Source organism: Candoia aspera, chromosome 1 (genome assembly GCF_035149785.1).
Source record: "Candoia aspera isolate rCanAsp1 chromosome 1, rCanAsp1.hap2, whole genome shotgun sequence".
In the NCBI taxonomy this organism is placed as follows: Eukaryota; Metazoa; Chordata; class Lepidosauria; order Squamata; family Boidae; genus Candoia; species Candoia aspera.
The window spans coordinates 264,319,471-264,339,628 of record NC_086153.1 but is presented as its reverse complement, the minus strand read 5'-3'; the positions used below and the strand labels follow the sequence as shown (position 1 = coordinate 264,339,628).

The 20,158-nt window shown below is 47.1% G+C and overlaps 1 protein-coding gene across 1 annotated transcript in view; it reads right to left on the bottom strand.

Moving 5' to 3' along the window:
* The window catches only part of LDLRAD3 (low density lipoprotein receptor class A domain containing 3), a 196,349-nt gene that overhangs the window by 7,232 nt on the left and 168,959 nt on the right, over nucleotides 1–20,158 (bottom strand). The window contains exon 5 of the mRNA XM_063289620.1: nucleotides 2,659–3,004. Coding sequence (XP_063145690.1) covers nucleotides 2,659–3,004 — 346 coding nt within the window. The remainder of the gene's footprint in view (nucleotides 1–2,658; nucleotides 3,005–20,158) is intronic.

Below are 20,158 nucleotides of genomic sequence, written 5' to 3'. Positions count from 1 at the left end.
TTGAGCTAGCTGCGTCATCACGTCTGGGGCTAGTTGAGCTCATCCTCTGTTCCTCCCCAGTAGCATTTTGACCATCTTCCGACCTGGGGGTCTCATCTTCCGATGGTATACCGACATATCTCTGGTTGTACTGATCCATTTAGTTTTCACGGCAAGAATACTGAGGTGGGTTGCCATTACCTTCCCCAGGGATCGCATTTAGTCTGACCTCTCTGTCATGACCTTCCCGTCTTGGGTGGCCCTTCACGGTTTAGCTCATGGCATCATTGAGGTGCTCAAGCTCCAGCACCACGACAAGGTAACGATCCTTTGCTGAAGGAACATTCTTTAGTGTTCCCCTTTTTTGGTATGGGGATATGTTGATTGTTTCCAGTCTGATGGCCATTCTTGTGTTTTCCAAATTTGCTGGCATATAGCGTGCATTACCTTGACAGCCTCATCTTGCAAGATTTTGAACAGTTCAGCTGGGATGCCGTCGTCTCCTGCTGCCTTGTTATTAGCAATGCTTCTTAAGGCCCATTCAACCTCACTCTTCAGGATGTCTGGCTCTAGCTCACTGACCACACCGGCAAAGCTATCCCCAATATTGTTATCCTTCCTATATAGGTCTTCTGTATATTCTTGCCACCTTTTCTTGATCTCTTCTTCTTCTGTTAGGTCCTTGCCATCTTTATTTTTGATCATACCCATTTTGGCCTGGAATTTACCTCCAATGTTTCTAATTTTCTGGAAGAGGTCTCTTGTCCTTCCTGTTCTATTGTCTTCTTCCACTTCTGTGGATTGCTTGTTTAAAAATAATTCCTTATCTCTTCTGGCTAACCTCTGGAATTTTGCATTTAATTGGGCATATCTCCCCCTATCACTGTTGCCTTTTGCTTTCCTTCTTTCTTGGGCTTCTAGTGTCCCAGCAGACAGCCATTTTGCCTTCTTGGTTTTCTCTTTCTTTGGGATGTATTTTGTTGCCGCCTCCTGAACAATGTTGCAAACTTGTCCATAGTTCTTCTGGGACCCTATCTACTAAATCTAGTCCCTTAAATCTATTCTTCACCTCCACTGCATTTTTCTTAGGGATATTAGTGAGCTGATATCTAGCTGATCTGTGGGTCTTCCCTAATCTCTTTAGTCTGATCCTAAATTGTGCAATAAGAAGTTCATGATCTGAACTACAGTCAGCTCCAGGTCTTGTTTTTACCGACTGTATAGATGTCCGCCACCTTTGGCTGTGAAGGATGTAGTCAATCTGATTTCGGTGTTGTCCATCTGGTGAAGTCCATGTATAAAGCCATCTCTTAGGTTGTTGGAAGAGAGTGTTTGTTATGCAGAGTGAGTTTTCTTGGCAAAATTCTATCAGCCTATGTCCTGCTTCATTTTGTTCTCCCAGGCCATGCTTACCTGTAATTCCAGGTGTCATTTGACTGCCCACCTTAGCATTCCAGTCTCCCGTGATGAAAATAACATCTCTTTTAGGCGTGTTGTCCAGTAGGTGCTGCAGATCCTCATAGAACTGCTCTACTTCAGCTTCTTCAGCATCTGTGGTTGGGGCGTATATTTGGATCATTGTGATGTTAGATACTTGCCCTGAATTCGAATTGAGATCATTCTGTCGTTTTTTGGATTGTATCCAAGCACTGCTTTAGCCACTTTACTATTAATTATGAAGGCTACTCCATTTCTTCTGTGGTCCTCTTGTCCACAGTAGTAGATCTGGTGGTCATTTGATGTGAAGTGGCCCATTCCAGTCCATTTCAGTTCACTGACGCCCAAAATGTCTATCTTTAATCTTGACATCTCACCAATAACCACATCCAATTTGCCCTGGCTCATAGATCTTACATTCCAGGTTCCAATGGTGTGTTGATCCTTAGAACATCGGATTCGTCGTTCACCACCAGCACCGTCGGCTGCTAGCCGTCCTTTCGGTTTTGAGCTAGCTGCGTCATCACGTCTGGGGCTAGTTGAACTCATCCTCTGTTCCTCCCCAGTAGCATTTTGACCATCTTCCAACCTGGGGGTCTCATCTTCCGATGGTATACCGACATATCTCTGGTTGTACTGATCCATTGAGTTTTCACGGCAAGAATACTGGGGTGGGTTGCCATTACCTTCCCCAGGGATCGCATTTAGTCTGACCTCTCTGTCATGACCTTCCTGTCTTGGGTGGCCCTTCACGGTTTAGCTCATGGCATCATTGAGGTGCTCAAGCTCCAGCACCACGACAAGGTAACAATCCTTTGCTGAAGGACCAAATGATGACCTCTATGTATTTCCACGGCACACTTCAATTCTGAAAGAATCATTTTGGAAATCAGAGTACTCTGCCAGCAGAACTTTAAAGTGGATTTCTGTATTGAGTAGGAAGTTATGCTCAGTGGCAAAATGGTCCCTTCCAATTCTGATTCTGTGAAAACCGAAGTCCAAATTGTAGCAACTGTGACTTGCCTTAATGATAGTAAATAGCCAGTCAGGATATCTGGGTCTAAATACTGACATAAACATCAGTTTATGAGGCATCACCCGAGCAAAATCAATGCTAATGAAGCAAGGGTGGTGAAACTGTTAAGGAAAATTATCATGAACAAGATGCATTGGGTGTACACAAAGCACAACAAAGGGTTGAAAACACAGGTGATACTCCACTGGTTACACTACTGCATATACCTTTGATCTAGCACAGCTTCTGAATAAGATGGTGGTGAATCTAAATCTGGCGGCCTATGGTAGCCCTGGTTAGACATATACTGGACCCCATTGTTAACATTGTAGGTGACATTGCACTGATGCGGATGATCAAGGACGACAAGTCGAGACAGGAGGACAGGATGCTGCAGTCGATGTACGGGAAGTGTCACAAGGTTGTTGCGTTTTCGCTGATGGTGCAAAATCAGGGCAAGGAGGGCTACTACCAGCACAAAAATAGCAGAGCTGCCGATGATGGCATAGGTAATGCTGGGATAGAAGATCAGCTGAGGCTCTGTAGTCACATAATTCTGACTGCTGTCAGATTCTGCAAATGAGAAGAAAGGAGAAAGATACAATTAATCCCCGAGAATAAGATGCTGCACTTCTTTTCTGCGGATGTCTTCTCTGCTAATTTAACACTGATTGGCAGGCTTTTCATCAAGCTTTGCTCTTTCTTTAGAAAGTGTGGAAAATTAGCTTCTCAAAAACAAAATGAGTATCAGCTAACTTAAACTGCATATTTCTTCCAGCCTGTCTCGGACGTTTCTATTTGGAACTGACACTCTGACTATGGAGGAAAAGGAAGCTTAATACAAACACAAGACTTCTTTCCTTTATTGATGTTTGTGATTTAGCTTTGTGTAAATGGTAGAATGTAGAAAGTCACATCCAGTTCCATGCTCTAAGATTCAGGCAAGAATTCAAATCATATGCATCTCGTTGCATTGCTGATTTACAGAAACCACAAGACCATTTATCTATCACTTGCCTATTGTATAATTTCTTAACCCAGTTGCCTGGAGGTGACTCTTCATAATAAGTACAGGCAATCAAACGATCAACTATTCATATTTCTGCATTATATATTGGTTCTGATTATGCAGTAACAAGCTATTATCATCTTCCCCAGAAGAAATGATATGTTGCATTGTAAAAACAATACAAAACCTGAAAACTTCAACTTATTAAAAAATTAGAGGGTTTTATTTTATTTCATAGAAAATAACTATGGATGATTTACTTTTTTTTTTGCACTATAGTGTAGTGAGGCAGGAAGAACGCCAGGCTGCCGATTTATTTTATTAAAGCCCTTTTGATATGCTGATAAGCAACAGGTTGCAGGGTATAGATCATGCAGTTGACAGCAGGTAATAAAGAGAAATCTGGACACATCTATGATAATGTAAACATTGAAAATGGTGTCCTGAGATTCAGCAAACATATATCCTAAAGCCAAAATCTACCTTCCTTCTCAGTTTGGACATTTCAGCACTGCAACACATTACATGTTAAATGCAAGCTGCCTATTCTATGACACTTAAAAAAAAAAGATCCAAGTCAGAGAAAATAATAGATTTTAAACTACTCTGTTAATTACATCCAAATATCTCTATTTAGATAATGCCTGGCTTGCCAGCTAAGAAAGAAAGGAAGAAGAGGACAATTAAGGAACATAAGTCATAGATTGTTCCACTGTACTTGAAGTCATGTTAACCATAGTCACTGAAGTTTTGAAGTATTATTCCTGAAAAATGTCCTAACTCCTACAGACCAGGCTGAGGCCCTCTGAAAGAAACCAGCAACTCCTGATCTCAATGTCCTCCTTTGACATAAAATGATTTTAAGTAAAGAAACTTTAGTGTGCAGTTCATCTCAGCATCTCCATTGGGCTCACTGCTTATAATCCCAGTAGCATGTTACATCTGAAAATGGGGAAAGGAAAGGAAAGGAGACTTGTAATCATATTTATGAACAGGACCAGCTTAGTCAGCAAAGTTTAGGGCAGGAGAATAGGAATCATGTCTACAATGGCTGAATGCATGAGACTAAGAACAGAGCCTACAATTACACAGCTCTTCCCCCATGACTTAGACCAACACCAACAATTTGACAAAATTAATCTTTCCTGGTGGAGACTCAAGTATGATGACCAAGAATATTGCTACTGTCAGAATCAGCAGCAATGAACATTTGATAAGCAGTATACATGATAGACATGAGTAAGCCAAGTTGAATAATGGACTGAGCGTAGTAATTATATCAGGAAGGCCTACGTTTAAATTCTTGTTTGGCCATGAAGAACAGTGAGTGACCCTGAGACAGTCCTAACCTACCACACTGAGTCATGGTGAAAAAAGAAAGGAAGGAAGTAACTATAAATGCAGCTCAAACTTTAAAGCATGGGATACATACACATAATACACAACGTAGCAGATTTTTTTGATAGGCATAGTCAAAGTGATTAAGAACATCAGAATTGCAAAAAAGAATATATACTGTCCAAATACCCTGAATCTGTATAAAATTAGATTCTTACAACTTAGAAAACCAAAGAAATCCCCTCTATTGATGTTTTGTCTCCTAGGAATAGGGTGTGAACATAGAAAATAAATGCACACTGCTTATAATTCTACTATATGCAACCTGCAGCTTTCCTTTTTGTCATAACCTGTCATGAGTGGCGTTGAGCTAAAGTCATCAGCGCAATGGCACACATGACAATGGCAAGGAAATAGGTGAAGGGGTGCAAGATAAGTAGCCATCAACCCACAACGACTAACGGCCAACAAACAATAACTAAACGGATCACGGAGCACACCCAAGCCATCAGCGCCAATACAACGGGGATCGCCCAGCTGAAAGCAATCAGCAGAGGAATGGAAAACCTGATGATGGGCGATCCCGGAAACCCTCACCCATTGGCAGGGCAACGTATTGGACAAAGGGGGGTGACGTGACCGCGAGTGAGGGGGCGCTGACCGGCGCGGGGTATTTAAACCCCGCACCGGCGCGCTCCTGTCACTCTCAGCTTTTTTCTACCAACGCTGTACCTGCCCTGCAAATAAATCAGAGCCTGATCCACGAACCAGTGTCTGAGTGTTATTCAGAGGCAGGCAGCGCATGACATAAAGCTGAGAGTCACAAACTCAGCCTCGCCGAGCCCCACCGGACGACAACGAGCCGCGGGAGGAGTAGACGGCGAGAAGACCAGCAAGATGAGGCCGGAGCGGCGCGGGCAAGGAGGGCGAGCCGCGCGGCAAGAGACAGAGGAGGACCGACCAAGGCCAGAGGCACCGCGGACTCCCGGAGCCATGGACGCCCACCCCACCCGACCCGAGCCTCAGCTCCAACCCCAAGGGGAGATGGCGACGGAGGCAACCCGACCGCGGGAGGGAGCAGCACGACTTCCGAAACCAGCGGAGGACCCCGCGCCCCACATCGCACCCCAGCAACGGGCGTGGAGCGACAGCCCAACGGCGGTCAACACGGAGGAGGACGACGGAGACACCCAGCAGACGGCGGAGGAAGCGGACCCGCGGCAGAGGGACGATGAACCCCGCCGGCAACCCACCCCCGAGGACGCGCCAACGGAACCGGCCCCAGCGGCGGCGCGGGCTGTGGACGAGGAGGCACGAGCTGAACCCGCGGCCATGCGGGCTCAACTGACGGAACTCCGGACCATGCTCCAGTCGCTTATGCCCCCCGCGCCACCCAACGACGTCCCCGCACAGGCCCACACCCCGAGCGAAGCACCGAACCCACACGGGCCAGCGGAGGGTCAGCAGACGGCACAGGCGGCCGACACCACACCCCGGGAAGCGAGAGGCGGGGCCGCACAAAACGCCCGGGCCCCAAAGGACTTCCCCATCTTCTTCGATGGGACGCCCACAAAACTCTCGTTTTTCGTTACGAACGCTAGGGAGTTCATGGGGAGGCACGGACACTCCTATGACTCCGAGGCCGACAAGATCGCCGCCGTGGCGATCAAACTCCAAGACAGGGCGGCGGACTGGTACGTCCAACTGTACGAGTCCAGCTCCCCCGCCCTCGCCACCTTCCCTGCTTTCATCAATGAGATGAAAAACTACTTCGAAGACCCCCTAGCCAAAGTAAGGGCGAAAAGCGCACTCCAAAGACTTAAACAGGGCACACGCACGGTCCCTGACTACGCCCTGGAGTTCAAAGCCCTCGCGGGGAAGGTCAGCGACTGGTCCGAGACCACCCTGCTGGAAATGTTCAAAAGGGGGCTCAACCGCGACGTTCTCCAATGGGCCCTCTACCGCGACGACCCAGAAACGCTACACGGGTGGATCCACCTCGCGGGGAAAGCCGAACACGCGCACCGCACCTTCCTCATGACAACCACGGAAGACACAAACTATGCCGGGGAAAAGGTACCCGCACCACACGGGGGCATGGGCGGCCCCATATACCCAAAAAAGAAGTTCAACCGGGAGCCCTGCGGGAGGTGTGGCAAATTAGGGCACAAGACGGTGGATTGCTTCGCCAACCAATCGCCGACCAGCGCGCCCAAACCCACCCCGAAAATTAGCCCCAAACCACCCAACCTGGGGCCGCCCCCTCACCGCCGAATGACCGTGGCCACAGCGACACCAGAGGAGGGCTGGGACGCTTACTGGGGGGAAGAGGACAACGCAGACCCCGACCAGCCGGCGGGAAATGCCCCCCGCCTGCCCTGAAACGCGTGGCGAGGCAGGCGGTGGGACAACAGCGCGGACCACCTCGACGAAACAACGAAAGCCCCGTAATAATGGCAGCAATTAAACTCTCTGCCGGCAACGGAGCCACCACGGCCGCGGCACTAGTGGACTCTGGGTGCTCAAAAAACCTCATCCACCCCGACCTAGTCGCCAAACTCGACCTCCGCTGCTTCCCCCTCCCCACGCCGCTGGCATTCCACCAGCTGGACGGCTCTACAGCGGGAGGGAAACCAGCCACGCTACAAACCGAGCCGGTCACCCTGCAAATGGGCACTCACACCGAGCGCACATCGTTCGTAGTCACGCACATCGGACGGCCCATTGCAGTCCTGGGGATGCCATGGCTCGCGACAAACAACCCGCGCATCAACTGGGAGACCCGCACCTTCACATTCGGCGACGGCGAGTATCGAGAACCAGTTCCAGCGGGCAGAACCAACCCCACGGTAGGACAAGCGGAGGCGACCACACAAGACAACGCCGCTACCACAGCAGACCTACCAGAACAATACGCCGACTTCTCCGAGGTCTTCGGAGAGGCAGAAGCTGACCAACTACCCCCCCACCGCAAGACGGATTGCCGGATCGACCTACTGCCCGACGTCCCCTTACCTAGACCAAAGATCTATTCGATGACCCCGAAGGAGATGGCAACCCTCCGGGAGTTCATCGATAAAAACCTAGACAGGGGATTCATAGAGCCAGCATGCTCACCGGTCGGAGCCCCCGTCTTATTCCGGGAGAAGAAAGACGGGACCCTACGGCTCTGCACCGACTACCGGGGCCTAAACGCGGCTTCCCTGTCCAACAAATACCCCTTACCCCTGGTGAAGGACATGCTCGCCCACCTGTCCACGGGCAAAGTCTTTTCCAAACTGGACCTTCGCGAGGCGTACTATCGCATCCGAATCAGGGAGGGGGACGAATGGAAGACGGCGTTCAACTGCCCCCTAGGCGCCTTCCAGTACAAAGTACTGCCCTTCGGACTCGCGGGGGCCCCTGGGGTGTTCATGCAGCTCATCAATGAGGTACTGCATGAACATCTGTTCAAAGGTGTCCTGGTCTACATCTACGACGTCCTTATTTACACAAAAACGCACGAGGAACATGTGACCCTAGTCAGGCAAGTCCTCGACAAGCTCAGAAGGGCGCAGCTCTATGCCAAGCCTACAAAGTGCGAGTTTCACAAAGAGCGCCTAGACTATCTGGGGTACCGAATCTCCGGGGACGGCATCGAAATGGACCCCGCAAAAGTCGAAGCGGTGCTAAACTGGGAGCGGCCCCGCAACAGACGCCAACTCCAGAGCTTCCTCGGATTCGCGAATTTTTACAGGTCATTCGCCCGGGGGTTCGCTGAGATAGCCCTCCCCTTAACGGACCTCCTCAAAACCAAAGGGGTGGGGGACACCCGACGCGCCAAGAACCCAGGCACAGTGCTGAATTGGACTCCCGCGTGCCAGACCGCATTCAACAAGCTGAAAGCGCTGTTCACTACGGAGCCAATCCTCGCGCACCCGGACCCAGAACGGCCGTTCGTGGTCCAAGCCGACGCCTCAGACTTCTCCCTGGGAGCCATCCTGCTACAGAAAGACCCCACGGGACTCCTGAAACCATGCGCCTACCTGTCAAGGAAGTTCTCCGAGACAGAGAGGCGATGGCACGTCTGGGAGAAAGAAGCCTTCGCGGTGAAATCGGCACTAGAGACATGGCGACACCTACTCGAGGGAGCCACCCAACCATTCGAGGTCTGGACTGACCACCGGAACCTCGAGGCCCTACGAACGCCTAGACGCCTTAGCCCAAAACAGGTCCGATGGGCCCAATTCTTCAGCCGCTTTAATTTCCAGCTGAAGTTCATGCCGGGCAAAAAGAACTTCCTGGCCGACGCCCTCTCCCGACTGCCCCAAGACGAAGAGCCCGCCCCAGACACCATTGGGACGGTCCTATCCGCCTCGCAACTGGGGATGGCCGTGACCACCCGAAGCGGCGCGCGGAGGCAGCTCGACTCTACAGCGCAGCCGACGGCGGGACAACCGGCGACTGGAAGAAGCCAACCGCAACTACCAGGGGGAATGCGCACGGACCTCGCCGCCGCCCTCAAAACCGACCCCTGGTTCCTGGCAAACCCCAACAAGGTAACGATGGCACAGGACCTGGCATGGGGGGAAGGCAGAATCTACGTCCCGGACTCGCAACGCCAGGCGATCTTGCATAGGTCACACGACGCCAAGCAAGCGGGACACTTTGGGTTCCTCAAGACCCTACACCTAACACGGCGTCAATTCTGGTGGCCCGCGCTCAGGCGAGACGTAAAAACCTACGTGGCGTCCTGCCCAACGTGCGCTAGGGCCAAACGGGCACCAGGCAAACCCGCGGGGCTATTGCAACGGGTGGCAGAACCCTCCCGCCCATGGGAGGAAATCTCTATGGATTTTATAGTGGACCTCCCACCCAGCCAGAAGAAAACGGCCATTTGGGTGGTGAAGGACTACTTCTCAAAGCAGGCCCACTTCATCCCCTGCACGTCGGTCCCATCCTCACAACAGCTAGCCAAACTCTTCCTCATCCACGTGTACAGGCTACACGGATGTCCCGCACGTGTGGTGACCGACAGGGGCACACAGTTCACCTCCAAATTCTGGCGGGCCTTCCTGAAGCTGACAGGGACCCAACAGGCCCTATCTACGGCTTGGCACCCCCAGACGGACGGAGCCACAGAGGTTCTTAATGCCACCTTAGAGCAATTCATACGATCATATACTAACTACCACCAAGACGACTGGGCTGAACTGCTCCCGTTCGCCGAAGTCGCATACAACAACGCCGTCCACACGAGCACGGGGAAAACTCCGTTCGAAGTAGTCTCGGGGCGCGACTTCGTCCCCATACCGGAGCTACCTCAACCCCCGGAACCCCAGGTGGACGCTAGCGACTGGGGACGGAAGATCGCGGAAGCATGGCCAGTAATCACGGCGGCGCTGAAGGAGGCACAGGCAGCCTACAAAGAGCAGGCCGACAAGCACCGGCGCCAACAACCGACGTTCCAGGCGGGGGATATGGCCTATCTATCCACCAAGTTCCTAAAGTCAACCCAACCCTCGAAAAAACTGGGGCCTAAGTACATCGGGCCGTTCCGAGTCACGCAAATAGTGAACCCGGTAGCAATGCGCTTGGACCTGCCACACAACCTCCGGAGACTCCACCCGGTGTTCCACACCAGCCTCCTGAAACCGGCAACCACCTCCCGATGGCACCCAAGCACGCCACAGCCCGCACCGGTGATGATCGACGGGCAACACCACTTCGAGATAAGGGACATTCTCGACTCCCGCAAGCAACGAGGAACTCTACACTATCTGGTCAGGTGGAAACACTTCCCCCACCCGGAATGGGTGGCGGCGCACAACGTTAACGCGCCTGACCTGACCAGAGCATTTCACCGGGCATACCCCGACAAACCACAACCAAGGTCAGCAAACCAACCCCCCCCCCGCAGGCCCCCCCCGCCTCCTGTGCCCCAAGGGAAAGGGCCCCCCCAAGCCCGCGACTTGGGTGGACCTCCCCCCCCCGGGACTCACTCCCCCCGCCCCGGGCCCACGGGGTGGTGACAAACGTTCGCCAGCACCCTCCCCCCGCCCCCCGGCCGCGGGGGAGTGGCAAGCAAGTCAACAGGGCAACCTGGGGGCAACGCCCAGGAGACACAACAAAGGCGACGCACTTTAAATAAGAAAAAAGAAGGGCCCTACCTGGAGCTGAGAAGCACCCGACCAGCCACGCCTCTCTCCTCGCCGAACTGAGCCAAACAAACAGGGTGTGGCTGGAGCATGCGCACGCCAGGTCAGGACCCGAGCATGCGCACCATGGACACACCCTGGGAAGGCACGTGGTAGAGGGAGGAGCAAAGGGAGGGGCGACAACTACTCCGGCGGGAACTTTGAAAAAAAAAAAAAAAGTGGCGTTTTGACAGCTCCACGGGAAAAACCCAGAAAACCGGGGGGGAACACTATTCGGAAAGGGGGCAGTATGTCATGAGTGCCGTTGAGCTAAAGTCATCAGCGCAATGGCACACATGACAATGGCAAGGAAATAGGTGAAGGGGTGCAAGATAAGTAGCCATCAACCCACAACGACTAACGGCCAACAAACAATAACTAAACGGATCACGGAGCACACCCAAGCCATCAGCGCCAATACAACGGGGATCGCCCAGCTGAAAGCAATCAGCAGAGGAATGGAAAACCTGATGATGGGCGATCCCGGAAACCCTCACCCACTGGCAGGGCAACGTATTGGACAAAGGGGGGTGACGTGACCGCGAGCGAGGGGGCGCTGACCGGCGCGGGGTATTTAAACCCCGCACCGGCGCGCTCCTGTCACTCTCAGCTTTTTTCTACCAACGCTGTACCTGCCCTGCAAATAAATCAGAGCCTGATCCACGAACCAGTGTCTGAGTGTTATTCAGAGGCAGGCAGCGCATGACATAACCCTTTTCAGGAAGAGGAAGAGCAGGACCACATGTGAGTTGTTCCCTGCTAGCTGCTTGTGCTGGATGGTGGCAATTGTATATAGCACACTATAACAGGAGATGGATTTAAAGTAGGGCTATCATGTCTGGGCTGCAAAAATCCAGATACCTCTTTGCTACCATCTCATGGTCATCTAGATTTTTGCAGCTCAGGCCTGGTAGCCTTCATTTAAAGGCTTACACTATTTTATTTTGATACCAAAGGTAATTTTAGAAAAAAAATAGCTTTTTAGTTCTGTTCTGGTAATTTTTAGCAGATGTTTGTACAGCACAGACCAAACCACAGAATTAAGTTTCCTGGTAATACAAGTGAAGCAACCTTCTGTGAAGAGCCAAATATGACATGGGGAGATTAAAAAATAAAGCAAGTAAAGTTATTCAACAGCTAAAAGTGTGAGCAAGTTGAATTAACTCAAATATATGCCACTCCCACTCTTGTTCATTTTTTTAAAAAATGGCTTAATAGCACTAGGTAGAATTAATTCATCAAGAACATGTTTCCCTATTAAACTCCATTACTGAAAATATGCTGAGTATGCAAACCAAATAAGAATAAAAATATGGAAAAGTAGCCTGCAGATAATTAACATTGAACAGAAGGCTGGCAATCAAAAACTTTAGAGGGTGTACCCTAATGTTTATTAACCATGAACACTATCTTAGAGTTAATGCAAATGTCTAGGACCGACTATATTAAACCACTTAGATTCTGGAACTGGAAAGACCATTACTTCGTCTCTCTCAATCTTGTGCAGCAGTCCAGCTGTTCCATACATCATCAGGGCTAAAAGCTTTTGAAACACATCATTAGAATAGGCATGTGCAGTTTTAATGAAGAGAAGTAACTGTCTCCAACAGAAGAGAACCACTTTAATAACATATTTACATTCGAAGAGGATATAAAATGTGATGCTTAGAAGGTTACAGAAGATGATGAAAATTGAATGGCTAAGACTGCTGATTAGCACACTTAAAATGTGATCTGATATGTGTAAAGTTCAGCATGGCCCTATAACGTTCCACCAGACAGCAATATCCAAAATCTACAACTTTGTGCTTAGCAGTAGGTAGAAGTCATTGTTAGTCAATATAAGAATCCTAAAACAAATCCTCATCAACTATCAGTGGCCACTGATGAAAAAAATCTGTGGAAAAACAATCGGGTTTATACTTTGAAGATATCATCTGGGCCCTTTGTTCCATGTTTGAGGCAGGGGACTATACAATTAAAACATTCAGAAGCAGCCTTTCTTCTTACCATGTACAATGTTTCCAAGTTACGAACTCTAATTCACAAGAGCAAAGTGAATTGTTGTACAGCTCATTTTGGCAATTGCTTAGCACTGCAGGATGATTGCATACTAACTCATCAGATAAAGACCCAGAACTTCACCTCTCACCTTCTCTCCTTTTTATTTCTCACAATGCTGTATAATTATCTTGAGCACCTCTTCTGTCCTAGTTTCAGTGCCCCCCCCAAAAAAGGGTGGGGGGGATCAACTTGAGAAAATAAGCTAAGATCACATGAATATTAAGCTGCAGTTTTAGAATTAATCTTATGAACTGTAAAAGCTTTTGATAAGTTGGCCACAATGCATAAAATACTTTAATGCGTTTAAATCTTGTTTCCTGTCAAGGATTGTATGCCCTTTAGGACAATCACTGGGGACTATATACCAATGATGGGTTGTGATGGAAGTATACGGTGGGTAGAATCGGAGCCAAAAATGTCTGAAATCTCTTTTCTTTCTTTTTTTGACATGTTCTTCCCTCTTTCCAAGCAACAGAATGCCAGGAAATAGATGGAAAATTTCTTATCAGGGGTCTGACATGATCTCTTATAGAAGACCTTTGAAATTAGGTCAATAGCCTCTTGTGATCCAAAGACTGCAGGTTGCTTGCCCCTGGCTTAACTGATTGATCAACACAAAAAATATTGTTAGGCGGCTAAGGCCAAGGCAGCAGTATCATCAGGACAGGCCATGCAATCATCTTAACTCTCCATAGTTGCACTTCAAAAGAAGTTCATCCTGGTTTTATGCCGCAGCATCCATAACAAGTCATGAGGCGTTGAGGGTTTTGAAGAGGCTTAAGAGATGTCTAGAGTGCCGCTGGAGGAAGACAAAGACTGAATCCAACCAAACACAAACTAGAGCCACTATTATGGCCTACCTTGTGGTGGTAAGAGCAGTGAAACATCAGTATTTCTCCGCTCTTATTGCATCCGCAGAATGCCGCCCGACAGCCCTGTTTAAGATCACACATACAGGGCCATGTGGAAGAGTTTTCTGAGCATCTGCAGGATAAAATCACTCGGATCCATTCCACGCTGGACTCCAAGCGTGAAGCAGGGTCTGTGGAGATGCCGAAGGAACGTTCTTGCCCTCTTATCTGGGAACAGTTCAATCCAATAAATTGTCATTTAGATCCATGCCCCTCCTGGCTGGTGAAGGCAGCTTGGGAGGTGACATGAGGCTGGGTCCAAGCAATGGTAAATACATCCTTGAGAAAGGGTGTGTTCCCGTCTGCCTTTAAGGAGGTGCTGGTGCACCCCCTCAAGAAGCCATCATTGGACCCAACTATGCTGGACAACTTTCGTCCAGTCTCCCACCTCCCCTTTTGGGGGAAGGTGGTTGAGAATGCATAGATGAAACGGATTATCTGGACCCCTTCCAGTCAGGTTTCAGGCCCGGTTATGGGATAGAAACTGCATTGGTCACACTTATGTATGATCTCTGGTGGGAGTGGGATGGAGGTAGTGCATCCACCCTTGCTCTTCTTGACTCTCAGTGGCTTTCGATACCATTGACCATGGTATCCTTTTGGGTCAGCTCAGGAAGTTGTGGGTGGGCAGTGTGGTTTTGCGCTGGTTCGCCTCCTTCTTCCAGGGCTGGTCCCAATTGGTGGTGATAGGGAGCGAAAGATCTGACCCTCGACCCCTCCACTGTGGGGTGCCACAGGGTTCGGCCCACTCTCCTCTCTTATTCAACATCTACACGAAACCACTGGGTGAGATTATCCGTCACCACGGGATGAGCTATCATCAGTATGCTGATGATACCCGATTATACATGTCCATCCCAGATGAGGTAAGTGATGCGGTGACTGCCCTTTCTTGGTGCCTGGGGGCTGTGGGGGTCTGGATGGGGAACAACAGGCTTCAGCTGAACCATGGTAAGATGGAGTGGCTGTGGGTTGACGGCACCTCTGCCTCTGGGAATTTGTCATCTTTAGTTCTGGATGGGGTTGCACTGCCCCAGACAGACTCAGCCCGTAACTTGGGGGTTCTCCTGGACTCACAACTCCTGCTTGAAAAGCAGGTGGCAGTCGTGGCCAGGAGGGCCTTTGCTCAACTTCGGGTTGTGTGCCAGTTACGCCCGTTCCTGGAGAAGCCCTCCAAACAGTTACTCATGCCCTGGTCATCTCCCAGATAGACTACTGCAATGCGCTCTACATGGGGCTACCCTTGAAAAGTATCTGGAAGCTTCAGCTGGTCCAGAATGAAGCCGCATGGGCTATTCTTGGTGCCCCTAGATCGGCACATATAACACCTTTGCTGCGCGAGCTGCACTGGGTGCCAGTTTGCTTCCAGGTCCAATTCAAGGTGTTGGTTATCACCTTTAAAGCCCTACATGGCATGGGGCCATATTACCTGAGGGACCGTCTCATCCCCATAACATCAACCCACCCCACCTGATCGTGCAGAAAGGGCATGTTACGGACCCCGTCTGTAAGAGAAGTTCATCTGGTGGGGTCCAGAAAGCGGGCCTTCTCTACAGTGGCCCCCACCTTTTGGAACATCTTGCTCCCAGAAGTGAGGCAGGTCCCTTCACTCCCAACCTTCCAGAAGGCCCTGAAGACTTGGTTCTGCCATCTTGCTTGGGGTGGGAAGGGGGGTTGCCATTCTTGGGGGTGGCTTGCACCTCAGAGCCCCGCCTACCAGATTGGAATCTTTAGAGCCAGTTGGATTTTATATTTATTTATATTGTATTTTATATTTGTAACTTGTTTTTATTTTTATGGGATTTTAACGTTTATTGTTATATTAGTTTTATTGTAAACCACCCAGAGTCCCTCTTTTGGGGGAGATAGGTGGCAACAAAATTTGAATAATAAATAAATAAATAAGTAAATAACATCAAAATGACAACATAGAATCATGAGGTCATCAGGCAAATAACACAATTCCCTAATTGCATTATAATGTCTGACACAAGTACATAAGTCATCTATTTGTGCAATGACATAATGACACACTTGTCATTTGCTCCTCCCTGCCATGACAATTATAATGTGTACGTCTGTGGCCAGAGGCTGAAGTTAGTCCAAATTCTGCATGAACACTTTTTTAATATAGATAATCCAGAAAATGCCATGATTAATTAAGGAATTATAATTAGTTTTCTCAGGTCCATATAGCTGTCTACTGAGATGCACAGATGGCTGTAATAGCTTTACAAATGACATAGTTCTTATCTGGAGAATGCTGATATACAAATTCAGCAGTGTGCAGGGGCTTTCTTGCTGTCACTCTGAAAAAAGGTAGCCCTTAAAAATGTAAACAGGGACCCCCAAACATTTGTCTGACATGCAAAACTAATACTGTGCAACAGATACAGAAGTGAGACAAACATCTGTACAGGAAATTCAATGGGTGGAGGGTGGGTAAGAGTTAATCTTGCCCATCCACCAGCTTTTACCAGTAAATATTTACTCCCTCAATTATTTAACCCATATATCCTCCAGCAAGGAAGCCTGGCAGAGATCATGAGAATACTGGGAGAGTCAGCAGGCAACAGAAGGTTTTATTATTTCCTATCTGCTGAATATGCCCCCATCCCTATCCCCAGCCCTTATCCCTTCAGCAAATGCAGCTTGGAAATACATATTCGTGAAAATGATAATAGGTCTATACCCGCCCTAGAAATCTTCTGCCCTGGAAGCATAACACTTCATGTCCCATAGATACTTTGAGTGCTGGTATTATCTAGAAAAAGCAATTTAAATAACAGAAAGATATCATGTTAGTACTACAAACTATTGGTTTACACTGGAGGAAAGGCAGAATGCTAATAAGACTCAGTACTGTCCAGGAGTTTAATGAGTTTGTGAGTCAAGATGCACTTGGAAAAAAAATATGCTAGCTTAAGCGTGAATTAGATGTACAGTGTAAAGTGTATTTTAATCCACTTCTAAAATGTAGCGTAATCACAGAAAACTGCATATCTTCTAAGGTCTATTTTGAAAAATCTGCTAGTACAACATCTAGCACCTCATAAAAATTGCTTTAATGATTGTCATTCTTTTAAAGAAATGCTCAGAGGAAAAGATAGTCAGATAAGCAGCTGATACAGTTTCATTCTCTTAAAAGATAGTGTCTGAATGATTTAAAATACTATAGATTTCTGTGACCAAGGTTGAAAACTCAGACTACAAAGCAAAAACAAAATAGGAATTGGTAACAAAAATGAGCAGGCCCTCAGAATTGCTGAGAGAAGTCACCCAGAGTTTGCGTCATGCCATACAGAGAGTCCATAGTTTACCTCTTCTTCTGCTGTAGTATACCAAAACAGTTGCAGAAATCCTAAAAAGGTATCTGGAGGCATTTTAGGATTCGTGATAATACAAATTGAAGTCTAATCCAGATAAGATAGAGGTACTAGAAAAGACCCTTCATAGAGTGTTCCCTTGTTGTGGTGAAGGGATTTGAGCATCCCAGTGATACTATAACCTATACTACTGGGAGTGTCCACTCCCAGAAGGGTCACCCATGATGGACAGGTCATAGAAAGGGATCAGGCTAAATAAATTGCATTGAAGAATGAAATGGCAAGAATATCAAACTGACATTCACAATCAGGATGATGTCAACATGATACTGGAAAATGAGTCCCCAACGTCAGAAGATATCCAATGAGGTACCTGGGAAAGTAGATGGGAAAAGTAGAGAGTAAGTATGAATAGCCCTGATGCTTCTGATGTGGCCAGGTCAAAGCCAAAAGAATATCCAACTGCTGATGTGACAGGAAAGGCAGACATTTGATGTGTGGAATGCCAGAACCATTAACCAAGGCAAATATGATCTAATCATAGCAGAAATGTCAAAAATGAACACTGATATTCTGGAAATCAGTGAACTGAAATGGACTGGAATGGATCATTTCATATCAGAGGAGCATCAGATCTGCTGTGGACAATAATGGTCAATCATGTTCTGTGAACAAGAAAATCATAGGAGAAATGGAGTAGCTATTATGATTTTATTTAATCAATGATCAATATTCAGTATATAAACAGTAATTAAAAGTATCAAAGTCAGTGCTTGGATACAACCCTGCCCCCATGATAGAATGAACTCAATTTGCATCCAAGGCAGGCCAATAAGTATTACAGTGATTTAACCACAGATGCAGAGGAAGTGAAAGCTGAAGAATTCTACAGCAACTTGCAACACTTTGTTGATCCAACACAGACATCATTAAGGATAAAATAAAGAAAAATATTGCAATATGCAAAAAACAGGAGACAAAACAGCTGTCTGCTGATATGCTGAAAAAAAGCAGAAAGCAAGAGTCCACAGAAATAGAAGAACATTTGCCAAACTAAAAACTAAGTTCCAGAGAAGAGCAAGAAGAGACACAGACTTATATTTATATACAGTATGCAAGGAAACTGCGTATAATCAACAAGGGCAAGTCATTTATTTAAGAAACTTACATAAATCAAGGGAACATTATATGGGCACTCTAAAAGACAAAGGTGGCAAAGGTCTACTAGACAAAAGAGTTACAAAGGAGAATTGGTGAGAACATACAGAAAACTGTACAAAAAGATTCCTAAATCAAGTATGCATTTGAAGATACGATCACTGAACTAGAGCCAGACATTCTGGAAAGTGAAGTTAAATAGGTCCTAAAAATATTGCTAACAATAAAGCTGCAGAAGTTGATAAAATACCAGCCAGGCTCTTTAAAGCCTTGAGAAAATATGCAGTTAAAATGTTATTTACTGTCTTTAAGCAGGTATGGAAAAATAGTGTTGCCCAAAGAAAGAGCAGCTGATATTCTAATTCCAAAAAGGGCATTTCTAAAGAATGCTCAAACTACTGAGCAATTACACATTCTAGTAAGAAAATGTCCAAGATTTTACTATCAACTTCAAAATACTTTGAATGACAATTGCCAAAGTTACAAGCTCGATTCAAGAGAGGCAACGGGTCCAAAATCACATTACTAGTAACTGCTGGATTAATAGAAAAGGTATGAGAGGCACCTTGAAAGTCTATTTTGCTCGATTGATTATACTAAGGTTTTTTTCTAGACTACAACAAATTGTGGATAGCCCTTAATCACCTGGAAGTACCAGGCCACCTCATTTATAAGAGTTAGGATGGAATACAGAACAACTAAATGGTTCAAAACAGTGAAATATGTGCCAAAGTTGTATACTATCACCTTGTTTATTTAATTTACATGAAAAAATATATCATGAGAAATGAGAAGGAATAGAAATTGGAATTTAAATTGCGGAGAGAAGCATCAACAACCTCAAGTTGTATTGGCGATATGACTTTGTAAGAATGTAAGAATGCAATACGTAAGAAATTTCTTGTTGAAGGTGAAGGAGAAGGCAAGAGTCATTAAAGACCCCTTGATTGTAAAAATGGAAGGGTATTAAAAGAGAGGTTGATAGAAGACAAAGTGGCTATAGACTATCCCTGATGATACAAGCAGGAACTTACATGAATTCAAAGAAGCAGTTGCTGACAGGCAAACCTAGTGAAATGATACACAAATTGGAAATGACTAACAACTGAACAGCAACTGTGAGATAAATCTGCAGATCAGAATGAAGTGTGCAGCTAGGCCTGAATGAAACTTCACTCCTTTGAAAGATCAAGTTCACAGTCTGAATATTCTCCTGATCTGTGTTATCAATAGAAGGGCAGATGACATTGCTTAAGGACTCCCACTTCCCTAGACATTGCTTAAGGACTCCCACTTTCCCTCATATGAAAGAGCCAGGGCTCAGGGAACTCCCACTATTGTTTAGTGGGTTAGATAACTTTTCTTTCTGCCAATCAGCATAAGGCTAGAGAAATTTTTTAATGTGCATTGTAAGATCTAGCGCTATCATACATTGTTGAAGACAAAGCAGGCACATGATTAGGAAAAAATTGTTCAGTATCCCCAGCTTGGATGAGAATACGCCACACGATATAAGGTTATTTTATTAAATCTGTTTAACAAAATAAATAAATGATTGTGTTTGCGGCTGCCAAAGGGAGTGGGAGGCTGATGGGTTTTTGTATGTGGATTTTAATTCTGTAAGCCACCAGGAGTCACCATATGTGAGTTGGGTGGCCATATAAATTTGTTTAACAAACAAACAAACAAACCAATAAAAGTCAAAAATATTCAGGCAACTGGAGAATATTGCATATGACATACAG